The 27,624-nt window shown below is 36.1% G+C and overlaps 1 protein-coding gene across 2 annotated transcripts in view; it reads right to left on the reverse strand.

The window, feature by feature from the left end:
• Window positions 1-27,624, reverse strand: part of VPS13B (vacuolar protein sorting 13 homolog B) — a 779,806-nt gene that overhangs the window by 634,365 nt on the left and 117,817 nt on the right. For both annotated transcript variants that reach the window (XM_068984062.1, XM_068984063.1), the window contains exon 16: window positions 11,667-11,848. In XM_068984062.1, coding sequence (XP_068840163.1) covers window positions 11,667-11,848 — 182 coding nt within the window. The remainder of the gene's footprint in view (window positions 1-11,666; window positions 11,849-27,624) is intronic.

Genomic DNA, 27,624 nt, shown 5'->3' on the forward strand with positions numbered 1-27,624 from the left:
AGCAGTGCTGCTGGGATTGCAAACTGGCGTGACTACAATGGAGAACAGAATGCAAGTTACTAAAAAATTTTAAAATAGAACTATCATATGACCCAGCAAATTTTCTTCTGGGTCTATGTCCAAAGGAAATAAAATCATATGTGAAAGACACATCTGCACTCTCATGACCACTGCAGCATTATTTACATAGCCAAGATATGAGAACAACCAAAGTCTCCATCAACAGATGAATGGATAAAGAAAATACGAAAATATGCTGCATACACACATGGAGTACTCCAGTTCAGTCGCACAGTCGTGCCCAACTCTTTGTGACCCCATGGACTGCAGCACGCCAGACCTCCCTGTCCATCACCAACTCCCGGAGTTTACTCAAACTCATGTCCATTGAGTTGGTGATGCCATCCAACCATCTCATTCTCTGTCATCCCCTTCTCCTCCTGCCTTAAATCTGTCCCAGCATCAAGGTCTTTTCAAATGAGTCAGCTCTTCACATCAGGTGGCCAAAGTATTGGGATTTCAGCTTCAGCATCAGTCCTTCCAATGAGTATTCAAGACTGATTTCCTTTAGGATGGACTGGTTTTATCTCCTTGCAATGACTGAACAGATGTTGGCAGTTTGATCTCTGGTTCCTCCTTTTCTAAATCCAGCTTGAACATCTGGAATTTCACAGTTCATGTACTGTTGAAGCCTGACTTGAAGAATTTTGAGAGTTACTTTGGTAGCATGTGAGATGAGTGCAATTGTGCAGTAGTTTGAGCATTCTTTGGCATTGCCTTTCTTTGGGACTGGAATGAAAGCAGACCTTTTCCAGTCCTGTGGCCACTGCTGAGTATTCCGAAAGTATTCCACAGAATATTATTCAGTCAAAAAAACAAAGGAAATTCTGGCATCTCTTACACACACACACACACACACACACACACACACACACACACACACACACACACAAGAAAAGACGGTCCTTAAGGGCCATCTTAAGTGAAGTAAGTCAAGAAAGACAAATACTGTTTATCTCACATATATGTTGAAAGTAGGAGGAGAGGAGACCTCACAGAAAAAGAGAGCAGATTTGTGATTACAACAGGCAAGGTATAGAGAGTAGAGAGAAATTGGATAAAGGCAGTCAAAAGGTGGGTAAGGAAACTGGATAAAAGCAGTCAAAAGGTGGGCTCCCCAGGTAGCTCAGCCGGTAAAGAATCCACCTGCAATGCACGAGACCCTGGTTCAATTCCTGGATCAGGAAGTTACCCTGGAGAAGGGATAGGCTACCCACTCCAGTATTCTTAGACTTCCCTGGTGGTTCAGCTGGTAAAGAATCTGACTGCAATGTGGGAGACCTGAGTTTGAGGCCTGGGTTGGGAAGATTCCCTAAAGGAGCGCATGGCAACCCACTCCAGTATTCCTGGGCTTCCCTGGTGGCTCAGACAGAAAAGAATCCACCTGCAATGCAGGAGACCTGGGCTCAGTCCCTGGATTGGGAAGATTCTCTGGAGGAGGGCATGGCAACCCACTCCAGTGTTCTTGCCTGGAGAATCCCTATGGACACAGGAGCCTGACAGGTTACAGTCCATGGGCTCACAGAGTTGGAAACCACTGAATGAGTCAGCACAGTCAAAAGGTGTATGCTTCCAATTATAAAATAAATAAGGGACTTCCCTATAGCTCAAATGATAAAGAATCTGCACGCAATGTAGGAGACCTGGGTTCAATCCCTGAGTCAGTAAGATCCCCTAGAGAAGGAAATGGCAATCCACTCCAGTATTCCTGCCTGGAGAATCCCATAAACAGGAGCCTAGTGGGCTACATTCCATGGAGTCACAAAGAGCCAGACACGACTAAATGACTAACACAAACACATATAAAATAAATAAGTACTGGAAATGTAAAGTACAACATGATGACTATAGTTAACCGCTGTGTATTATATTTGAAAGTTGCTAAAAGAATAAATCCTGTAAGTTCTCATTGCAAGGGGAAAAATATTTTCTTTTTTTATTCTAAATATACAAAGCAATGGATAGTAACTAAATACTGTGGCAATCATTTCCCAATAAGTGAAAGGCAAGTCACTATGCTGCAATCCGTGAGCATGAGTATCTTTTTCATTTCTGTCTTTGCTATTTATCTTATTAAATTATTATTCTGATTTAAACATCAAAAAGTCTTACTGGTAATTTTAATGCAAATTTAACTCAAGTATTTTTATTTACAGCCAAGGATAAATTAAAAATCAGTACTTCTATCTAGAAAGAAAATTTTATCCCAGTTCAAAATACGTATTTCAGAACGCACTGGACATACATGTTGAGGGAAGTAGTGAGGGACAGAAAAGGCATATCACTGCACCTCAAATCTTTTTCCCAAATGGTTAAAGAACTGTTCAGCAACTCCAAAACCCTTTTTATATGCACACCTGGGAAGAATACCAAATCCGAAACTTTCCTCAAAGTTACACTGATGTGGTTTCAGGCCAGATGTTTAAATGTTACAGTATGTACATTTTCTTCCCCTCTTCTAAGGCAGAAGTAAAGTAAGAGGAATATTTGACTTCACTCCACAAGAGACCTATTTAATAGTTTGGCGGTTATGTAAGTAAAGGTAGCTTGGCTAAGTCAATGTTGACGACATACAGAACGACATGATCCTAATGAGTTGGAAAATATTGGCTCTCATGAGAATAGACCAGATGCTACTGAGCTGAGAAAGCTACTGTATTATTGAATTTCATTTTTATGAGGTAAAATTTATTATTCAACCATTAAGGTATCCCACATGAAATCTTGCGTAAAATACTTTTACAGTTACATTCTGGAAAGTAGATTTTTATTTTAACATTAAGACATCACTTAAATAACAGATTCAAATGTCCATTTGATCACCTTGCACACAGATTTTAAAGTCTGGTCCCAACAAAGACCAGAACTAGACTGTCAATAAAACAATGAACTATCTGAATAAAGAAAAAGAAGTAACAAGTCTTCGTTTCCCTGAGCAAAGAAAAGCCATATGTGACTTTGTATTTTAACCCTGAGCAAAAGGACAAAGCTTATAACCTCTATGATATGAGTACCATCAGAAACAAACAATAAAAATGTGTAAATCAAGATCTCAATTACTAATACACACTTACTTCCAACCTTAGTATCTCTGCTTTATTATTTATAATTTTTTATTATTTTAACTAAATTCCCATTATTTTATATTCTTTCATTACATGATTTCTATGGAATGGAAAACTTTGATTATCTTACTTTTTTTCTGGTCTTATTTACCATAGAGTTTGGTTGATGTAGCAAAAATAAATAATAACAGAAAGGTCCAAAGCCCTGGCTTCAAAAACTAGCTTACTTCCTGAATATCTCTGAGATGATACATGAGAAATACACTGAAATGTTCTAAGCAAAAATTTTCACGCCATGTAACAGAGGATACATAACCTATTGACATCAATATTACAAGTAAGATAAACAAATTAATGCATGAGAAACATCAGCCTAAAAAAGGTGAGTCAATTCAGACTGTTCAAGTAAGTCTTATGGTATCCAGTCCCTGCAAAATGCAGCTCATTAAAGGAAAAATGCATGGTAGACAACTGTATAGTCTGTGAAAAGCATATTAAAGGACATGGTTTCATCTACTTCTAGTATCCCACTGTACTTCAATATTCTGTTGCTCCACTCTCCTTTGGAATCTCTAGCAGAAGAGAGAATATATGGTTCTTCATAGGTGACCAAGAGCCTAGTATAGCCTCTTGTAAACAACTATATTAAAGAGGCACAATGTACAGTCTCTTCAATAAGCTCAAACAAGACCTTATCTACATCTTGAATTTTGTTCTTCTTTTATATAATTCACTACTTTGTTAACCTATTTACTTTCTTCCTTACTCTTGAATTTACCTTTTCCCTATTATCTTCTCAGCTAAAACAATGGATCAATGAGACTCCAATTCTGACAGTGGTTATCTCGGTCTCCAAGAACCTCACACCTTACAACCACTTTCATAAGCAATATCCCCAGGTATATGATGCCAGCAGGAACCTATAGCCAGGACAAGACAACAAATGCACTCCACAAACAATATTGCACTTCACAAATACTCTATGAGTAGATCAACAAATATTATCACCACTTTCTAAATAAAAAAGTTAATTGAAATAGAATGAAACAAACTGCCCTTGGTCTAGACATAAATAGATGACCATACTATAATTCAGGAAATTTTAATAGCTGAAAAGTAAAAATACTCTTATTATCTGAGAGAGACAGTAAGGCAGTCACTATACCAGGATCTATATGTAACAGAAAGATTAATATAAGATCATGGCATCTGGTCCCATCACTTCATGGGAAATAGATGGGGAAACAGTGGAAACAGTGTCAGACTTAATTTTGGGGGACTCCCAAATCACTGCAGATGGTGACTGCAGCCATGAAATTAAAAGATGCTTCCTCCTTGGAAGAAAAGTTATGACCAACCTAGATAGTATATTCAAAAGCAGAGACATTACTTTGCCGACTAAGGTCCGTCTAGTCAAGGCTATGGTTTTTCCTGTGGTCATGTATGGATGTGAGAGTTGGACTGTGAAGAAGGCTGAGCACCGAAGAATTGATGCTTTTGAACTGTGGTGTTGGAGAAGACTCTTGAGAGTCCCTTGGACTGCAAGGAGATCCAACCCGTCCATTCTGAAGGAGATCAACCCTGGGATTTCTTTGGAAGGAATGATGCTAAAGCTGAAATTCCAGTACTTTGGCCACCTCATGCGAAGAGTTGACTCATTGGAAAAGACTCTGATGCTGGGAGGGACTGGGAGGCAGGAGGAGAAGGGGACGACAGATGATGAGATGGCTGGATGGCATCACGGACTCGATGGACGTGAGTCTGAGTGAACTCCGGGAGATGGTGATGGACAGGGAGGCCTGGCATGCTGCAATTCATGGGGTCCCAAAGAGTCGGACACGACTGAGCGACTGAACTGAACTAAACAATGCACAAAATTATATCTCTAGCAGGCATTAGCACAGAAAGCTTTACTATTTATTTTAATAATTGTTCATTTTATTCTCTTTTTTAAAGGCTGAGAAGAAAAATCCAGTGTAGCTTTAAGAACATGTAGCATAATTCAATATTCACAAACATATTCACTTAAAGAAAACACAGAGTTTATTAAAATAATAAATAAGTAATATAGACGCTATAAAGAAAATGACTTTTCTTCCTTAAAGGGATTTGCAGTTTTGAGATTTGAAACAAAATTTGACATTTCATTTCTGAAGCACCATTATTATCTAGCATTTAAAGACAAGTGCACAAAGCTGTTGCATATTCTATGACCCAATGAAATCTATCAACCTAAAGTTACTTGATTTTACATATACAGACATGTTTAATACCTTCAGTTATTAAAAGAAAAAATATTAATTAAGATTAAATAGGTATTTTTAAGACACTAATGAGGTGAATAAAATAGTAAAATAACTGTACCTTTAAACCAAGAATAAAGGATTATTATTCTGTGCTTAGTTTTCTTTATATAAAAATGCTGCATAGGAAGTACAATTCTTGCTCTACTGCTAAAAGGTAATCCTCAAAATCCTTCAAGGTAGGATTCAGCAGTACCTGAACCAAGAACCTACAGATGTAGAAGCTGGATTTAGAAAAAGAAGAAGAACCAGAGATCAAATTGCCAACATCCACTGAATAAAAGAAAAAGCAAGAGAATTCCAGAAAAAGAGCTACTTCTGCTTCATTGACTATGCTGAAACCTTTGACTGTGTGGATTTCAACAACTGTGGAAAATTCTTAAAGAGATGAGAATACAAAACTAACTTTCCTCCCTCCTGAGAAACCTGTATGCAAGTCAAGAAGCAACAGTTACAACCTGGCACGCAACAAAGGACTGGTTCAAAATTGGGAAAGGAGTACATCAAGGCTGTATACTGTCACCCGAATTATTTAAATTCTCTGCAGAGTACATCATGTGAAATGTCGGGCTGGATAAAGCTCAAGCTGGAATCAAGATTGCCAAGAGAAATGTCAACAACCTAAGATATGCAGATGGCACCACTTTAATGGTAGAAAGCAAAGATGAACTAAAGATGATGAAGGTGAAAGAAAAGAGTGAAAAAGCTGGCTTGAAACTCAACACTCAAAAAACTAAGACCATGGCATCCAGTCCCATCATTTCTTTGCAAACAGATCGGGGTTGGGGGGGGAGTGGAAACAGTGACAGGCTTTATTTTCTTGGGCTCCAAAATCACTGCAGATGGTGACAATGGTCATGAAATTAACAGATACTTGCTCCTTGGAAGAAAAACTATGCAATCATAGACAGCATATTAAAAAGCAGAGACATTACTTTATCAAAAAAGGTCAGTCAAAACTGCAGCTTTTCCAGGAGTCGTGTCTGGATGTGAGAGTTGAACCTTTATAAAGGAGGCTGAGCACCATAGAACTGATGCTGTCGAATTATGGTATTGGAGAATACTCCTGAGACTCCCTTGGACAGCAAGGAGATCAAACCAGTTAATCCTAAAGTGAATCAACCCTGAATATTCATGGGAAGGACTGATGATGAAGCTGAAAGCCCAATACTTTGGCCACCTGATGCAAAGAACTGACTTATTTGAAAAGACCCTGATGCTGGGGAAGATTGAGGGCAGGAGGAGAAGGGGACAACAGAGGATGAGATGGTTGGATGGCATCATCGACTCAATGGACATGAGTTTGAGCAAACTCCAGGAGATAGTGAAGGACAGGGAGGTCTGGTGTCCTACAGTCCATGGGGCCACAAAGAGTCAGACACGACTGACTGAGCAAACACCAGAAGCACTGTACTAAGAATAAAATGAACAGAGTAAGACTTGGGGTGGGGTGATGAGAGCAAAAAAAAGAAAGAAAACTAGACACTTGGCAATCAGGCTTTTAAAACATATTTTAGCTGATTAATTCAATGATATACTTTAAATCTGCTTCATTTGATAAAAATAAGAAATCTTGAAAAAGAGATAAACATTTCCTAACACATTTCATTTTCCTCAACTCCCTTAATCTCCAAAAAATTAGTCCCAGATTATCAGGTTATAAACCACTTAACCTGTGATTACTTATCTATTCCATTTTTTTAAGACCTATGGCAGAATCCTATCAGGAGGGAATGTTTTTAGAGTAAGAAATTTTAAATAAGATGTTTTTACATAGCACAGTCCATTCGGTAAATTCAGAAAAGGAAATATGGAATTAATTTGTCAGATTGAATATTATAACGTAAGTATGATCAAAAATTAGTAAGAAGTTTTAGGCTATCTAAGCAACAAAAACAAAAATTTTAAATAAAGGTAGATTAATACAATGAGATGACTAAAGAGCCTTGTGATGAGGGTGAAAAAGGAGAGTGAAAAAGCTGGCTTAAAACTCAACACTGAAAAATAAGATCATGGCATGCGATCCCATCACATCATGGCAAATAGGTGGGGAAAAAGTGGAAACAGTGACAGACTTTATTTTCTTGGATTCCAAAATCACTGCAGAAAGTGACAATGGCCATGAAATTAAAAGATGCTTACTCCTTGTTAAAAAGCTATGACAAACCTAAAGAGCATATTAAAAAGCAGAGACTCCACTTTGCCAACGAAGGTCCAAACATGTTTTTTTCATGTAGTGATGTACAGATGTGAGAGTTGTACCATAGAGAAAGCTGAACACCAAAGAATTGATGCTTTCAAACCCTGGTGCTGGAGAAGCCTCTTGATAGTTTCTTGGACTGCAAGGAGATCAAACCAGTCAATCCTAAAGGAAATCAACTCTGAATATTCACTGGAAGAACTGATGCTGAAAAGTCCCTGATACTGGGAAAAACTGAAGGCAAAAGGAAAACACTATGGCCGAGGATGAGCCATTTAGACAGTATCACCAACTCTATGAACATGAATTTGAGCAAACTCCAGGAGATAGTGAAGGACAGGGAAATCTGGGGTGCAGCCGTCCACAGGTCCCAAGAGTCAGACACGGCCTAGCAACTGAACATCAAACAACAAACACTATGAGATACCCAACCAAAAACCAAAACAAACAAAACACTCTGGAAGGAATGTCACAGAAAATAGAAATTTGATAAACAACAACAACAAAAAAATGAATTAGTTAATTTCAAACAGTGATAAATGCTTCTGCCAAAGAAAGGCTTCACTGTAGACGATTCAGGTGCAAACCTGAAAGGAAAGCTTTTGTACCGTAACTCCACATAAAATAATGGTCATATGAATGGCAATGACAAAATGTTTTAGTCCCTTAGGGCTGCTATCAGAAATTTTTCTCTCAGTTCTGGAGACAGAAAGTCCAAAATCAGTCTGCCAGCATGGCCAGGGTCTGGTGAGAACCACCTCCTGCTCCAGACCACCTACTTCTTCGTCTGTCCTCAGATGATAGCAGGGTTAAGGGAGCTACTCTCTGGGCTCTTTTAATATGGACACTGATCTCATAACTACACTCTCACGATCCAATCAACCCCCAAAGGCTCCACACTTCCTAAGGCCATGACAATGGCATTAGAATTTCAACATATGAATTTTGGTGGGACACAAACATTCAGACCACAACTCATAATTCAAGCCAGTTAAACAGTCATCAATTTAAAACATTTTTTAACAAGATAAAATTCATGTAACATAAAATTCATCCTTTTAAAGTGTACAATTAAGAGGAATTTACCATATTCACAAGAGTGAAAACTTCACCACTATCTACTTCAAGAACATTTTCATCAATCCAGAAGAAACTCATGAAGTCATTCCCCATCCTTCCTTTCCCCAGGCTCTGGCAACCTTTAATCTACTACTTCTTTCTGTGGATCCACCTATTCTAAGCATTTCATGAAACTAGAATCAAAATATGAGATTTTTTGCATCTGGCTTCTTCTAATTAGCATTAATATTTTCAAGGTTCATCCACATAAGATAATGAAGTATCAGTACCTCATTCCTTTTTATGTCTAATAATATTTCATTGTAAAGATATAACATATTTTGCTTATCCTTTCATCAGTAAGAGACATTTGTACTGTTTCCACCTTTTGGCTGTTAAGAATAATGCTATGTTATCTCCGTTACATGTGGAATTTTAAAAGGTCAAATTCATAGAAGCAGAGGGCAGAATACTGTTTACCAGGAGTAGGGAAGTGGGGAAAATGAGAGATATTGATCAAAGAATACAAAGATGCAGTTCTATACAATGAGTAAATTCTAGAAATCTAAAGTACAGCATGATGATTTTAGTTAATAATACTATATCATATACTGGAAATTTGTTAAGAGTAAATTTCAGGTGCTCTCATCATAGGGAAAAAAAAATGGTATCTATGTGAGAAGGTTTGTTAATTAGCTTGACTGGTAATCATTTCACTAAATATGTAAAAAAATCATGCTGCATACCTTAAATATATAAAATGGTTAAAAAATAAATACTTTTGGGATTTCCTGGGTGGTCCAGTGGTTAACACTCTATGCTTTCACTTCAAGGGGCATGGGTTCGATCCCTGGTTGGGGAACTAGGATTCCACATACTGTGCAGCATAAAGAAAAATAATTTTTTAAATTGTTAATAAAAATAAAACAAATCAATAAACACTTCTGCATGCAAAAAAGGAAAACAGAATAATGCTATGAATTCATGTATAAGATGTAATGTAAATATGTGTTTTCAATTCTCAGCTAGGAGTAAAACTGCTGGGTTATATCCCAGATGGCGCTAGAGATAAAGAACCCATCTGCCAATGCAGGAGACCTAAGAGACCGGGTTCGATCCCTGAGTCCGGAGATCCCCTGGAGGAGGGCATGGTAACCCACTTCAGTATTCTTGCCTGGAGAATCTCCATGGACAAAGGAGCCTGGTGGATTACAGTCCATAGGGGTGCACTGAGTCGGACACGACTGAAGCAACTTAGCATGCACACATATTAACTCTACATTTTACTTTTTGAAGAACAAATTGTTTTTCAAAGCAGTATCAGTTATTTCGTAAGTTAATAATTCAGTAAGAGGATACAAATTTCAAACAATTATACAGAGGAAAATCAAATGAGAAAAATAGCATTTTTTAAAAACAGTAGGGTAACTAAAACAGTATAAAAGGAAATGAAACAGTAAGATGATAGAAACAAAGACAAAAAAATACAATCACAAGTATAAATGAATTGAATTTACCAGCAAAAAGGCAGATTATACAATTTGATCTAAAATATCTAGTTCTATGCTATTTTCAAATATATACCTAAAGCATAAAAATACAGATAAGTTTTAAGTAAAATAATGAAAATAGAAGTATAGCAAAAACCAACCAAAGATAAAACAATTGTAGCCATCTTAATATGATAAAAATATATAATTCAAAAGACTAAGAAACAGAGTCACTACATTTAATAAAAGAATCAAATTAAAAAGAGAACATAAATATGGATATGTGTATAGGTATATATACACATAAAAAGATCTGCACACTATCTCAGGGGATTTAGAGAATTCAAAACCCTTTCATAAGCTAAGAACTTCTAAACAAATGAAACATCAGTCCTATAATCTCTTTATAGAATACTAAAAACCTGACAAAGAACCACCATAAAACTTTACATTAGGCAATGGCTATATCAAATTTTTAAAAGGCTCTAATTAAACTGCATCTTTTAAGAATTTAAAACACTCCCATAGTAAGGTCTGACCTTAAAACCTTAAAAAGCATTGTATAACAACAACAAACCAAATTTATTTTAATAAATAATGTATAAAATAAAAATAACATTTTAAGCATAACTACACAATAAAAATACATCCTTCTTTTATGTTACCAACAAAAGTAACATTATTTGAGCTGATACAATGTAAAAGAAGCAAGCCTTCTATAAGTTTTCCTATTTACATATAAAGTGAGTGATAAGATGGAAGATAATATACTGGCATCAAAGTAAATTTTTAATTTTCAGTAGTTCATTCATTCAGGGTGTAAGACTCAAGGTTTTCACATAAATAAAATAAATAACTTGTTTACCAAATGCTAAAATAACTACAATTAAGAATTTTTTCCAGCACCTCGGTTTCAGTTCCCTGAATCATAGAGCAAATGGCCACTGGCTACCTATTTTACATATTGTAATATAACAACCTAGTGGGGAGGGATGGGGAGGAAGGTGAGAGGGAGGTTCAAGAGGGAGGGGGCATATGTATACCTATGATTGATTCACGTTGATGTCTGGCAGAAGCCAACACAGTTCTGTAAAGCAATTATCTTTCGGTTAAAAAAATAAATTTAAAATAAAATTTAAAAAGGAATATTATTCCACTCTACCAGCATAATCAAATATATTGTATTTATAATTGACTTTAATCATTTCAAATATGCACACTGATCCCCTCAAAAGTTGTCCAAGAATCTGTACAAGGACTTGGTAAAAAATAATCTCTTGCAACTACAAAGTATATCTACAAGTTGATGGCAGAAAACAAATGACTTAACTCATATCTTGGATTTTCCACAGGAACTATAAATACCTGCTTTCACAGAAATACACTTCAATTTAAGTTGATCATGCTATCAAATGAATTTGAATGATAAAATATTAGTCACTTCTAATAAGAGTTTTCCATAGACTTGTCAAGAAGACGGTGTTCTTACCTACAGTCTGGAAAACTTCATTCATCAAAGCTTCATTAACTGCTAAAGAGCTGACATTTCCACTATGAGACCAACTTTGATATATCGCTTGAAGCAGAAGTGTCTGAGCTCTTGTAGCTTGAATTGTGAGACTTGGAAGCTCAAAAATGCCTTCAGTTATAGCAATCTGAGATCTTTTGGTCCTGCATAAGAAAACAGAAAGCATAACAAACAATGTATTAAGTGATATTTATAAAAAAACAACATATAAAATAAAGATGCAAGACAAAAAAGGTATCCAGGGACATTTTAATTAGAGTTTCATCAACGAGAAATGCCATTCTACTAACTTTATTTTAGAACCTGTAACAATAATAAAAAATACAAACTAGAATAATGTCCACACACATATATACTACTTGAGCATTATACTTTAATCAAGTCAATCATCAAAAATAAAAATAATACTAATTAATACTTAAAATAGGATTTACTAGTAGATCTGCCTTATTCTCTTTTCTTAAATTTACTTTCTGCACAATTTGGAAAGGTTACTCTCCGTTTACAGTTATCACAAAATATTGGCTACATTCCTCATGTTGCACAATACATCCTTGAACCTATTTTACATCCCACTGTTTGTGTCTCCCCTTCTCCCCTTCAAAGACACCACTTTGTTCTCTGTATCTGTGTGTCTGCTGCTTTTTTCTTATTACATTCACTAGTTTGTTATATTATTTTTAGATTCCACATATAAATGATATCATACAGCATTTGTCTTTGACTTATTTCAGTTGGCATAAAACCTTTCAAATCTATCCACATTGTTGCAAACGGCAAAATTTCATTCTTTTCCACAGCTGAGTAGTATTCCACTGTGTGTATATACACACACCACATCTTCTTTATCCATTCCTCTGTAGATGGACACTTGTTTCTATATCTTGGGAACTACAAATAATGCTGCTTACGAACACTAGAGTACATTATCTTTTCAAATTAGTGTTTCTATTTTTTTTTAACATTTACCCAGGAGTTGAACTGCTAAATCATATGATAGCTCTGTTTTTCGCTTTTTGAGAAATCTCCACACTGTTTTCCACAGCGGCTGCACCAATTTACATTTACTAAACCAAATTCAATAAAATTAAAAGGAATGAAATCATACAGAACATATGTGCAGATTACACTGGAATTAAACTATAAACTAATAAAAGTATCTGTTAAATCCTCAGATATTTAGATATTAAAAACATAAAATACACTGAGGAATAGAGCACATGAAATTAAGAAAGTCACACACAACTTTTGCAAAAGTATAAAATGATTTTAGAAAAGGACATTGATATGACTGTCTGAAAAGGATAACCTAAAATATACATAACTGATACTCCTAGAGAAAACAACGAATAGAGAAAAAAGCGCTATGGGCATTCATTTTAATAAAGTAACATGGAGGGACCAGGACTTCTCCAGAACTTCCCTTCTACAAAATTCCCTAACCTGTCCACTACAGACTAGTAAAAACAATCAGTGTATGGGGGCTACCTAACCATAAGACTATAAAGGGGTTTTAAGCAATACTCCATACTGATGAGACACTGGCAGTCTCATGTTAGTTGGTTACTTTTACATTTTTCAGGCAGGCTTTTTTTTTGAAGTCTCTGCAGACACTATTCTATTTGTTTTTTTGGCTGCGCTGTGCAGCATATGGGATCTTGGTTTCCCAACCAGGTATCAAACCCATGTCTCTTGCATTGAAAGCACAGATTCTTAACCACAAGACCACCAAAGAACACTTCCAGAAATGCTTCTAATTTCAGTCATCTTTAAAGTCAATGGGCTCCTTTTCTAGCCATTGGTATTGCAGCTAAGAACCATCTTGCTATTAATAATAAACTTAACATCCTTGAAAGTTAAGACTGGATTTTTACTTTGCAGTTCTAGCATTGTTAAAAAAAAAAAAAGAGCTACAATGCTACTATCACTTTGACTGTTTAGGTCTCATGTTAAGCCTAGCTGGTATTCAAGCTTCATGGTAAAGCTGTTCTCTAGAAAAATCTATAAAATCAACATATATTTATTAAATGCCTATGTATAGCAGTCAGGCACTACCTACTTAGGAAGTATCCCAGGTGGCGCTAGAGGTAAAGAACCCACATACAATGCAGGAGCCATAAGAGACGCAGGTTTGATCCCTCCGTTGGGAAGATTCCCTGAAGAAGAGCAATGCAACCCACTCCAGTATTCTTGCCTGGAGAATCATACTGACAGAGGAGCCTGTCAAACTACAGTCCATGCAGTCACAAAAACTAGGACATGACTGAAGCAAGTTAGTACTAGCCATTTTAAAACATCAATGAACAAAAGAAAGAACAATAAAATAAAATCCCAGGGTCCTCATTTTAATGGGGATAGGAATATATTTTAAAAATCAATCAATAAACATAAACAAATGATATAAGGAAGTTAGAAGACAAATGCCCTCAGAAATAGGAAAAGAAGAGCACAGAACAGGAACTACTGAAGAGGGAGCAATTTCATATACAGTGGGTAGTTGTGGTTCAGCTGGTGAGGAATCTGCCTGCAATGCGGGAGACCTGGGTTTGATCCCTGGGTTGGGAAGATCCCCTGGAGAAGGGAAAGGCTACCCACTCCAGTATTCTGGCCTGGAGAATCCCATGGACTGTATAGTCCATGCAGTCACAAAGAGTCGGACATGACTGAGTGACTTTCACACACACAGTGTAGATCTTATTAAAAGAAAAGGTTTAATTCCAAGCAAAACTTCAGCAGACTAGAAGAAGGTAAGTGACAGTTATGTGGGTATTTCTGGAGAGTGATTTAGGCAGAATTAGTGATTTACGTAGAATCCTAAGGACAGAGGAGCCTGTCAGGCTACAGTCCATGGGTCACAAAGAGTTGGACATGACTTAGTGACTACACAATGAAAATAACATAATCATCCCTGCCCAATCGACCACAGAAACTATAGTTAAAATCAATCATGTGCTTTATCCCTCAGTCATGAGCAACTTTGTAAGCTTAATAGACACAATGTTCTCTGCTAGTAATGGAAGACACAGGCACTATCTTTACACAAAGAATTCAGAATCCAGTTGTGAAGACAATAAACCAGTAATTAGAATTTAACAAAATAAATGCTATAACAATGCTGAAAACAAGTTCCTGTGAGATACACTAAAATGGTTGAGGGGAAAGTGCAGCTGTTATATTTAAGTTGAATCCTGAAGAATAAATATGAATCCTTTTAAGAGAAAAAATTATAAATTCATTAAAGAAAAAAAGATACCTCAATTCAAAAATGGTACAAAGATATAAACAACAAACTCACAGAACGTGAAAATAGAAATGATCCATAAACATGAAAAGATTCTTGAGCCTAACCAGTAAAAAGGGAAATTCACATTAAGACAACGTATGACTTTCAGGCTTCCCTGGTGGCTCAGCAGTAAAGAATCTGCCTGCAATGCAGAAGACATGGGTTTGACCCCTGGAGGGGGAGATTCTCTGGAGAAGGAAATGGCAATCCATTGCAGTATTCGTGCCTGGAAAATGCCATGGACAGAAGAGCCTGGTGGGCTACAGTCCATGGGTCACAAAAGACTCAGATACAACTCAGCGTCTAACCAACAACAAATGATTCTTTTAACCTATCGGTCTAACAAGCCTCCCAGCCTCTAATTCACCTTTCAGGAATCTATCTGAAAAGAATTTTCACATGAGTCTGCTATAATATTTACATAATGACAGTGTCAGCAGCTTATTTACGTAGCCTCAACCTGAGAAAATCTCATTGAACAAATTTTGATACAATGACTTAATGCAAAACTACTCAGATAGGGTTTTGCTGGTGGCTCAGTGGTATAAAGAATCCATCTGCCAATGGAGGAGACACGGGTTCAATCGTTGGTCGGGGTAGATCCATTTGCCTCGGAGCAACTAAGCCCACACACCACAAATATTGAGCCTGTGCTCCAGAGCCCAGGAACTGCAACTACTGAGCCCCAGTGCTGCAGCTACTGAAGACCATGCACCTAGAGCCTATGCTCCTCAACAAGAGAGGCCATTGCAATGAGAAGTCTGCACGCCTCAACTAGAGGAGCCCCTGCTTGCCACAGCCAGAGAAAAGCCCACACAGCAACTGATGACCCAGCACAGCCAAAACTCATTGCTACAAAAATTCTCAGATAGTTAAAAAAAAGAGAGAGAGGGATAGATGAAACTACTGAAATGAAAGGAGATGCTGAAATACTGCAAAAGCATACATAGTTGCATTATGATTCCATGTAACAGCAGGAAGTGGTGGGTTACCCACACATAAAAATATGTCTGCATTGTTTATATGTTGAAAGAAAAAAATTCTCCATAGAACTATTGATAATGTTCATTCTTGGGAGAGGATAACAGAGGATGACTTTACATGATCTTTTCCCTATGTAAATATCTGTATTCTTTTGCTTGGTTCTTTGAGAAACATATATCATTATTTTTTCAAAAAATTCTGACTGCAATACTTCAAGAATGGACTATGGAAATCACAAACTATATCAAAATGAATTAATTTCATTAAACATTTTTAAAATGACAGGGTAAGACATGAGCATTACCAATGTATCAAACTATCTCCACTCGGTGACTCAACATTGAATTACCAGATACTTTCTTACTTTCTCACAAACTTCACTTTTAAGTCAGATAGAGAAAGACAAATATATGATATATCACTTAACACCCGGAATCTAAAGAAGTCATACAAATAAACTTATTTACAAGACAGAAACAGACTCACAGACATACCAAAAAATTCATGGTTGCCAAAGGGGAAGGAGGGATAAATGGGGAATTTGAGGTTACATACTTCTATATGTAAGACAGAGAAACAAGGAACTATTGCATAGCACAGGGAACTATATTCAACACCTTATAATAGTCTATAATGGAAAAAAAAATCTGAAAAAGAATATATATAGATATACATATGCAACTGAATCATTGTGCTATACACCTGAACCACTGTAAAGTAACTGTATCTCAATTAAAAACATTTTAAATAAAAAAAAGAAGACAGAAAAGTTCATTTTAAAACTTCCAAAAGTGAAATGGTATCATCAAAAATGGTAGAGTAAGGTACACCAAAAGTTTGGTGGTGGTGGTTTAGTCGCCAAGTTGTATCTGACTCCTGCAATCCCGTGAACTATAGCCTGTCAAGCTCCTCTGTCCATGGGATTCTCCAGGCAAGATACTGGAGTGGGTAGCCATTTCCTTCTCCAGGGGATCTTCCTGACCCAGGAATCGAACCCGGGTCTCCTGCACTGCAGGCAGATGATTTACCAACTGAAGCAACAAAAAAGCTGGCAATACTGTCAAAAATCGACTTTTTCAGAACTCGAGAAACTAACAAAACCTGTAACAAACAGGAGATCACATCATCAAAAAAATTTTTTTTAATTTTAAACAACTCAATTTCAGTAGGAACAGTAAGTTCTGCGGTATTTTTATTTACCTATGTTACCTCCTCTGGTCCCCAGCTCTGCAGTGATACCAAACAGCTCTTATCCCCAGTTAACAGATAACAAAGCAAAAAAAGATCTTACACAAGAAACTGTGGTTGGTTGTTCTGACCGGTCTGGTAGCTTACCTAGAGGATCAACGCAGAGAGCCTGCTTTCTCTCTCTTAATTCAGAACTCTCCCAAAACTAAAGCAACTACCCAAGGGCATTTGTAGAAAACATTTACAGACAATTGTACTGCACTAGTCCTTGCTGCCTGGGATAACTGATAACAGAAAAGGCAAAAAAAAAAAAAAAAAAGACTAGCCAAAATCTTAGAAAGCAAGCCAGGGAAATGATGCTTTTGGGAATACAAACATTGAAAAGCTCAGGCACCTTTCTGGGAATAAAGAAGGCCAAACACATGCTCTGGCTTCCTTGATAGCTCAATTGGTAAAGAATCCGCCTACAATGAAGGAAACCCGGTTCAATTCCTGGGTTGGGAAAATCTGCTGGAGAAGGGAATGGCTACCCACTCCAATGTTCTTGGGCTTCCCTGGTGGCTCAGCTGGTAAAGAACCTGCCTGCAATGTGGGAGACCTGGGTTCAATCCCTGGGTTGGGAAGATCCCCTGGAGAAGAGAATGGCTATCCACTCCAGTATCCTGGCCTGGAGAATTCCATGGACTGTATAGTCCACGGGGTCACAAAGAGTCGGACACAACTGAGCGACTTTCACTACCATGCTCAGGCCGTGCACCTGCAGAGGAAAGACAAGAGAAAGGCCCTGAGCTCTCACTTCTGGTTGACTTTCAGGGTCTTCACAACAAAAAGTGGCAGAGTTGAAAACTGCCTGGTTGAGCTTCGAAGGCATTCCTCACAAGAAACCTTGGAGGCTAGAGGGCAGTGGCACAAAATATTCAAAGTGCTGAAAGAAAAAACTGCTAGTTAATAATTATATTTCTGACTTAGCTATCCTTCAAAATGAAGTAGAAATCTCCCAAGGAAAATCCAGGACCAAAGTCTTCACTCCTGAATTCTACCAACATGCAACGAAAAAAGTATCTATTCTTTTCAAATCTGGGGGAAACAAATAGGAGAGAATCCTTCCCAATTTTTTCTATAATATCAGTAATACCCTGATACCACAGCCAGACAAAGACAAGAAAACTACACTAATATCCCTTGTGACCATAAATGCAAAAACTTCAGTAAAATACCAGTAAATAAAATTTGGAAAAATATTAATAGCATTATATGCCATAACAACTGAACCTTAGCCCAGAAATAAAAGAATGGCTCAAGAACTCAATGCAATACATACGTATAGAAAGAAGAGGGGCGAAAACACGTCTATCACAACTGACAGAGGAAAAAAGTATCTGACAAAATCCAATACTCTTTCATAATATAAAACATTCAACACACTAAAGAGAAATTCCTCTACATGATATGGGACATTTATGAAAAACACACAACTGACAGCTTAACAGTGGTGAAAGTCTGAAAGCTTGCACTCCAAGATGAGGAAGAAGTCAAGTATTTTTCACCTGTCATTCTAACTATTCAACACTGCAGTAAGGGTTCCAGCCACAAACTAGGCAAGAAAAAAATTTGAAGACATTCAGATTGTAAAAATAAAAGTAAAACTATCACAGATGACATGATCTTAGACACTGAAAACCATCCCCATACACACCAACTACTGGAGCTAAAATCAAGTTCAACTAAATTGCAAGGTACAAAATAAATAAATAAATAAAAATAAATTGCAAGGTACGAGGTAACTATACAGAAATCAAGTATTCTACCCATATACACTTAAAATGGCAACCCACTCCAGTGTTCTTGCCTGGGAAATTCCATGGATGGAGCAGCCTGGTGGGCTATAGTCCATGGGGTCGTGAAGAGTCGGAACACAACTAAGTGACTAAACAACAACACATTTAAAATGAACAATCTGAAAAGGAAATTAAAATAATTCCATATATAACAGTAACAAAAAGAGTAAATACTTAAGAATAAGTATTTTACCAAAGAAGTGTAAGACTTTTACAATGAAAACTACAAAGCACTGTTGAATAAATTCAAGAAGAAATCTAAATAAATGAAAAGACATTTCACATTTATGGACGGAAAATTTAATACTGTTAACTGACAGTACTCTCCAAATTACTCAATAGATTCCATATGATCCCTATCAAAATCCTATCTATTTTGAATAAATGATTAAACTAATCCTAAAATTCATATGGATTTACAAGGAACCATGTATAACCAAAACAATCCTGAAAAAGAAAAACAAAGTTGGAAGACTCACATTTCAAAACTTACTACAAGGTACACTTATGAAATATGCATATACATATAAATCAGTGCACAAGCACTGAAAGTCTACAAATAAACCCATACGTCTATGATCAATGGACTTCTGATAAAAGGTCAAGACCAATCCGTGGGGAATTAATAGTCTTTTTAACAAACGGTTTTAGAACAATCAAATATCAAAATATCAGAGAATGAATCTGGACCCCTACTTCCCACCATATACGAAAACTAACTCAAAATTGATCAAAAAGCTAAAACCGTAAAACTTCTAGAAGTGTAATTCATCACAATCATGGATTAGAGAACAAATTCTTAAATACAATATCAAAAGTGAAAGCAATAAAAGGAAAAACAGATGAGGACTTCATCAAATTTCAAAACTTTTGTGTATCAAAGTAAAATATCCAAAACCTGAAAACACAACACACAAAATGGGGGAAAACATCTGCAAATCATATATCTAAGAAGGTCTAGTATCTGGAATGTGCAAAGAACTCCCACAACCCAACAGCAAAAAAAGATAAACAGCCCAATTAAAAATGGACAGTCATTTCTCTAAAGAAATTACAAAAATGGCCAATAAGCACTTAAAAAATGTTCAACATTATTCAACATGAATAAAAAATATTCAACATCAATACCACACAGAAGGACTTCCCAGTGGTCCAGTGGTTCAGTTCAGTTCAGTCGCTCAGTCATGTCCGACTCTTTGCGACCCCATGCATCGCAGCACGCCAGGCCTCCCTGTCCATCACCAACTCCCGGAGTTCACTCAGACTCACGTCCATCGAGTCTGTGATGCCATCCAGCCATCTCATCCTCGGTCGTCCCCTTCTCCTCCTGCCCCCAATCCCTCCCAGCATCAGAGTCTTTTCCAATGAGTCAACTCTTCACATGAGGTGGCCAAAGTACTGGAGTTTCAGCTTTAGCATCATTCCCTCCAAAGAACTCCCAGGGCTGATCTCCTTCAGAATGGACTGGTTGGATCTCCTTGCAGTCCAAGGGACTCTCAAGAGTCTTCTCCAACACCACAGTTCAAAAGCATCAATTCTTTGGCACTCAGCTTTCTTCACAGTCCAACTCTCACAGCCATACATGACCACAGGAAAAACCATAGCCTTGACTAGACGGACCTTAGTCGGCAAAGTAATGTCTCTGCTTTTCAATATGCTATCTAGGTTGGTCATAACTTTTCTTCCAAGGAGGAAGCATCTTTTAATTTCATGGCTGCAGTCACCATCTGCAGTGATTTTGGAGCCCCAAAAAATACAGTCTGACACTGTTTCCACTGTTTCCCCATCTATTTCCCATGAAGTGATGGGACCGGATGCCATGATCTTCGTTTTCCGAATGTTCAGCTTTAAGCCAACTTTTTCACTTAGGCTTTTTAGCTCCTCTTCACTTTCTGCCATAAGGGTGGTGTCATCAGCATATCTGAGTTTATTGATATTTCTCCCAGCAATCTTGATTTCAGCTTGTGTTTCTTCCAGTCCAATGTCACATAATTTAAATAAACAGCTAAACATTAAGACATCTACAGCCCTGTCCATACAATTCTCAAATATATAATAATAATATGAGGCTCTATTTGGATTTGCCGTTCACTCAATAAACCTGGTCACATTTTGCCAAAAAAATCAAAGGATTGTAATAAATAGACAAGGAGATAGATATGTTCTGAAAGGTCTGGCAGTCCAGTGGTTAAGGCTCCACACTTCCATTGCAAGGGGTGCAGGTTCAATCCCTGGTCAGGGGACTAAGATTCCACATGCCACGTGATGGGGCCAAAAAGTTTTCAAAAAATTTAATAAATTTTAAAATGTACCAAATAAAACATTCCTTAAACCACACAGGCAACATAATAGAGATCAAATGAGGGAGGAGAAAAAAACAGTATCTAATTCATAAATTTATATTTATTCTTGCTGGTTTCTTTAGGCTTTCTAACATTGTGCCCATTATTTAAGTCACTTTCTTTTGTGTTATTACGGGTTTAACAGTTGAATGGTGGTTCTCTCTCTACTATGTTCTCAAATTTCTGTTCAAAATTCTATACAAAAAAAACAAAATTACAACAGTTTACCAGTAATGATACTAAGTAAACAGAACACACATTTAGAAGCCTATAATATAAAAATGTATAATTAACTTAATAATATCTATCTTTAGCCAGATATTCTGTGGTATACAGGAAGTCCTATGGTGTAGCCAGAGCCATGTTCTTATAACTCTAGCAATAATTATTTATAAGGCAAAATTACAGTCAGGATTCTTTTTACAAGTGGGCCTTTACTATTTCATAAAAAATTCAGCTACTGTATATGGTACTCTAACTTGCAAGCCATCATATGTCACATAAAATGATTCCCCAAAGAATAACATAGATTTGAATAAAAACTTAAACATATGCAAATTCAAAAAGATTAATTTACTCTACATTTTAATACTACCCAAGGGTAGAACATAATGCTCTCCTTCAGGTTCAACTTAATTTAACATCAAAGTAAATAATTTTACTTTGTACAAAAGCCAAAATTCAATAACAAACAAGTAAATTATAGCATACACGTAGGGAATGTTTTGTGATTTGTTTTATTTTCCAGCTGTAACTGACTGCAAATAAAAGTACATTTTATTATACTTCTGCTAAATACTCCAGTATCATCTGAACTAAAATCATTTATAAATGATTTGGCAGATGGTAGAATATAGGATGTACCTGTTGGTGTAACAGTATCAATGAAGAGGGTTTTTTCTCTTTTGTTTTTTTCAACTTTGAGATATTTCTAACAGGTTAATATAGAAAACAGGAAATATCCATGGATCCATGTCATCAAACACAATTCATCAAACCATACCATCATACTGTATTTGCTTCAATTATTTTTTTAAAGAGATCAATAGATTTTATATAACTTTAAGCTAATTTGGGAGCTCATTAAAATGTCAATGAAAATGAACAATAAAAGTATAATCTTCCACGTGATTTATACCACTACAAATTTATTTAAACTTTGCTTAAAATAAAACAGCTCAATAAAAGTTACATTAGAATTACCTAACAACTTCTGGATTTACTTCATGTTTTTGAAATATCACTAAACCTACATTTTAACAGTTAAGTTGGTGAAAATAAAATAATTTATTTAACAAATGCCTATTTCACATATCCAGAAGTCCAAGTCAGAACATATGTTCGTTTTACAGAATGGGTTTAAAACTATCAATTCAAACATTACTCTCTAGGGAAAAATAAATCCTAATATAACTAGTGGGATAAACAACTCATTAAAACTCAACTTGGACAAACTCCAGGATAAATTTAAGGAAATAGCAACAAGTAGGTCTTGATTGTGCAGTAGCAAAGACTGAAAATGAATATGCCCTAATTAACAAACACTTTAAAAGATTTTGTATGTATCATTTGCTGACAAATTACAATACAGAGCTGATAAAATTCTTGGACCAATCTGACATTTCTGTAAAGAAAATTCTTCCTTCAAAATTTTAAATAAAAAACATGGAATGGCTTTAACTACTCATGCAAAGGAATTAAACAATCCACTCACATTCATAGCAATACTATAAAATTTTTGCCATACATACACTTCAGGAACAATCATCCATTCTTTTAAAATCAACACACCTCACGCAACTGAAAGAATATCCTCAGCAACAGCTGGATCTAAAGATTTATACAGAGTCCCCAAATGCAAGGTCTGAACCTACAAATTGGTTCCAAAAATGTATTTTTGTTATTACTCATATCCTGTACAGTAAAATAAGATTAGATCACTTTTTCCAAAATAAAATGAGTACAAAACTCACTAATTCAACTGAGAAATGAAAGCAGTTTAAAAAGCTGGAAATTTGTATTTCATTCAGCACAAAATGACTCTTTAACTTACACAATATATCAACACTCATGGATGAGAAAACTTTTTTACCTAAATGGTAGATAAAATGAAAGGATAAAGCTCCTCTTTCCTCCTCCTTCCCACTCCACTCCCCACAATAACCACTTTTTATGAATTCAGCAAACAGACCTACAGGCCTCTGTCTCTATATGATTCATAGACATATTTATAATTTTAATGAAGATATACATATATATGTCTCATATACATATATTTATATAAGCCTACTTTTTATTACTAAGCAACATATCTCAGTAATCAAGATCTTTTTACATAACTACACACTCTTCCAGATTGGTCTTTTTAATGCATACTTGACATTCTGTTGTTTGAATCAAGATTTACATTCATTAGGCAGTGTATCACTTTCTCAATATCCCTACAATATTAACTGCTATATTTATTTAATTACAACCATTTGAGCAATTTCACATAGCTGCAAAATACAAATTATATTCTATTGAGATATGAGAAATTTTACCATTTTCCAAATTTTTGAAATATTTGGAACTTAAATATGAGATGACAAATGGACAGAGAAAATCAGAAGTAAATGTTGTCTATCACTAAAATTAAAAATTAATGAATGCCTTATTATAACATATAAAGTTCAAAATCTTACAATGAACTACAGGTGGTAGCAAACCAACAAAATACAAAAGAGCAAAATGCTGTTTCTTCAATAATCTCATCATCTCTCACACAAGTTAATTCAATATAGACAGTTCACATACTTTAGCAAAAATGTTTACTTGGGAAAAAAGAGAAGTGTCTTCATGTAATATATCTTATATACGTAATTAAAAACATTCAAATATTATTTTGAGAATTCTGATAAGACAAAATCACTAAAATTTTAGTTCAATTTCATTAAAGTCATTGGTTTTTGCTCTGGCCAAGAGCACATTTTACATATATTATGTAAGCAAAAAGGATACAAATTTGATCATCAGAAAAAAAACATACAAACTAAAATCTTGATCAAAAAATCAAAAACAACTAAAATGGCTGAAGAAATTAGCAACTGCATGTCAATAAGTATTTACTTATATTTACCATAATTTCAAGGTTTTGAAGATTAATGACCTCCACAGAAAAAGAGACAGTCCTTACTGAATTTAATGTAAAAAGGGAAAAAGCTATTAAATAATCACCCCCCCAAAAAAAGTGTAAAAATCACTCCTATGAAAAGTACAATGCAAAGCAGGAAAAATAATCTGTTAAAAAATATAATAGGGGGATGATCCAGAGAAAATACCAGTTGAGTCAGTATCTGAGGAGTGAGTAAAAATTATTTAGGCTACTGACTACTGAGACAATATGGTGAAAGACTTGGCTTTAAAAAAAAAAAAGACACTGAAAAAGGCAAGAAGTTGGGAAGGGATAAAGAGGAAGATACTCAGATGAATCCAGACAGTTAAGAAGGGGCCAGACAACAGAGGATATCACTGAAAGTTTTAAATGTTCTAATCTTTACAATAAAACCTATGAGAAGCAAAGTGTTTTAGGCAGGATAACGACATAAAGAGAACTTTCTTCCAAAAACAAATTACACATATTTGGCTTCAGATGTATGTATTAGCTGGTAACTGAGTGAAGGCAGTCGTGTCTGACTCTTTGTGACCTCTGGGACTATAGCCGGCTGGGCTCCTCTGTCCGTGGAATTCTCCAGGCAAGAATACTGGAGTGGGCAGCCATTTCCTTCTCTCGGGGATCTTCCCAACCCAAGGATCGAACCCAGGTCTCTTGCACTGCAGGCAGATTCTTTACCATCTGAGCCATCAAGGACTAAGAACTCCTCTCTAAATACTTAGAGAATCAAGAAAGAAAATGAAAAGACTCGTATCTTACTCATATTGGGACTCGAAGGCCTACAACACAACAGTTCGCACTTGACAGGTACCAAAAAATTATTTTTAAAGCAACTGAATGGGACTTCCCTGGTGGTCCAGTGGCAAAGACTCTGAACGCTCAATGCAGCAGGCCTAGGTTCGATCCCTGGTTGAGGAACTAGACCACATGTGCTGCAACTAAGACTCATTACACCCATATAAGTAAAAAAATTAAAAAAAAACAAAAACAAGAAGAGTTGAAACTTAAAAAGTGCTGAGAATTAACAGATTCATCTACGAAAATGGAAATATTTTTAAAGTTATAAATTATAATGAAGAATACAAAGTCATTATCAAAAACTCGTTATTACCAACTACTATTAATGGCTCCATCACCAACACTAAACTAGACCTCTAGAACATCTAAAATAAGTGGATTTCTAGATATGGCAGATTTCACCTCTCTCAATCCATTGCATCATCTTTCCTAATCATCCATTTCCATATCTATAAAAGTTCAGTCAGTCAGTCAGTTCAGTCGCTCAGTAGTGTCCAACTCTTTGCGACCCCATAAATCACAGCACGCCAGGCCTCCCTGTCCATCACCAACTCCCGGAGTTCACTCAAACTCATGTCCATCGAGTCAGTGATGCCATCCAGCCATCTCATCCTCAGTCATCCCCTTCTCCGCCTGCCCCCAATCCTCCCAGCATCAAGGTCTTTTCCAATGAGTCAACTCTTCGCATCAGGTGGCCAAAGTACTGGAGTTTCAGCTTCATCATCAGTCCTTCCAATGAACACCCAGGACTGATCTCCTTTAGGATGGACTGGTTGGATCTCCTTGCAGTCCAAGGGACTCTCAAAACTCTTCACCAACACCACAGTTCAAAAGCATCAATTCTTCAGCATTCAACTTTCTTCACAGTCCAAATCTCACATCCCTACGTGTCTACTGGAAAAACCATAGCCTTGACTAGACAGACCTTTGTTGGCAAAGTAATGTCTCTGCTTTTGAATATGCTATCTAGGTTGGTCATAACTTTCCTTCCCAGGAGGAAGCGTCTTTTAATTTCATGGCTGCAGTCACCATCTGCAGTGATTTTGCAGCCCAAAAAAATACAGTCTGACACTGTTTCCACTGTTTCCCCATCTATTTCCCATGAAGTGATGGGACCAGGTGCCATGATCTTAGTTTTCTGAAAAAGAGGTTATTAAAAGAGGTAAAAATAACTGACTTGTTTATTTCAAATGTCGGTTGTGAGGTTCCAAGAAATCACTGTATGCAGTGGAATTAAGTCAAAATGTTATACAAGAGTATTATGATGCTGTTCTTAAGAGATTTTCTTCTATGACAAACTATGCACTGTATGATCTTTTGAACACAGGGACCTCCAATGATTATTTGTTCCTATATTTGAAGTTAGTGTGTTAAAAGAGATTAAATCACCAAACACAAGAAAGTAATTTAGAAGCAATTACTAAAAAAAAAAAAAAAGAAAAACCTTTAAACTAAATGTAGTGCTTTCTAACCAAGATATTTCTCTTTTAATAAGGACATTGTATACTAACAACTTAGAATTATTTTCAACATACTCAAGTTTCAGTTCCAAAGAAATAATGAAACACAGATGTATTTAAAAGATACTGTCACTAGAATAAGATGCTGTCATAGAAAACACTGACGTTGAGACAGAACAAAGTGTCTCCCACTCCTGTACCTAGATAAAACTGAACACTGAGAAAAGGCTTGTTATTATTCTTCTCATAGAAAGAGATGTAAGTCTTAAAGCAATATTCTCCAATGCTGAAAGATCAAATTTAAAGGCAACACTCTAAGAAGAAATTATAAATGCTCACTTGGCAACACTAAACAATTTTACAAAGTTTAAAACGTTTAACAAGAGAAAGAGATGGATCATAATTACCTATACAACTTCATACCCAACTAATCATAAAATTGCCTGTTGAACATCAGATTTTCCAAAAGCAGAATCAAAAGAAACTTTTTGTTCTCAATGGACCAATACTTTCTGGGATATGTTGCATGCTCTTCATGCCCCTGCTTAAAGGATCAAAGGGGAAAACCTAACTAGTACAAAGATAAATGATATTTATCTACAGTTGTGTTTTTCATGTCTTTTTAATTCCATACTCATACACACTCATTTAAAAACTATAAAAGTAAGTCTTTTTCAACTGGTCATTTATTTAAACATATTATAAAATCAGAATCAAAATATGATCCAAAAAAACTGGTAGGGCTATTAACACATAAAAATTGGTCTTTCCAGGAAATGTTTTTTTAAACAATAATGCATTAATATTCTAAATAAATGTATTCTACAAGCTAAGTATTAAAGCATTAGTAATACAATGATTGACAATATTTA

The sequence above is a fragment of the Capricornis sumatraensis genome, chromosome 11 (assembly GCF_032405125.1).
Source record: "Capricornis sumatraensis isolate serow.1 chromosome 11, serow.2, whole genome shotgun sequence".
In the NCBI taxonomy this organism is placed as follows: Eukaryota; Metazoa; Chordata; class Mammalia; order Artiodactyla; family Bovidae; genus Capricornis; species Capricornis sumatraensis.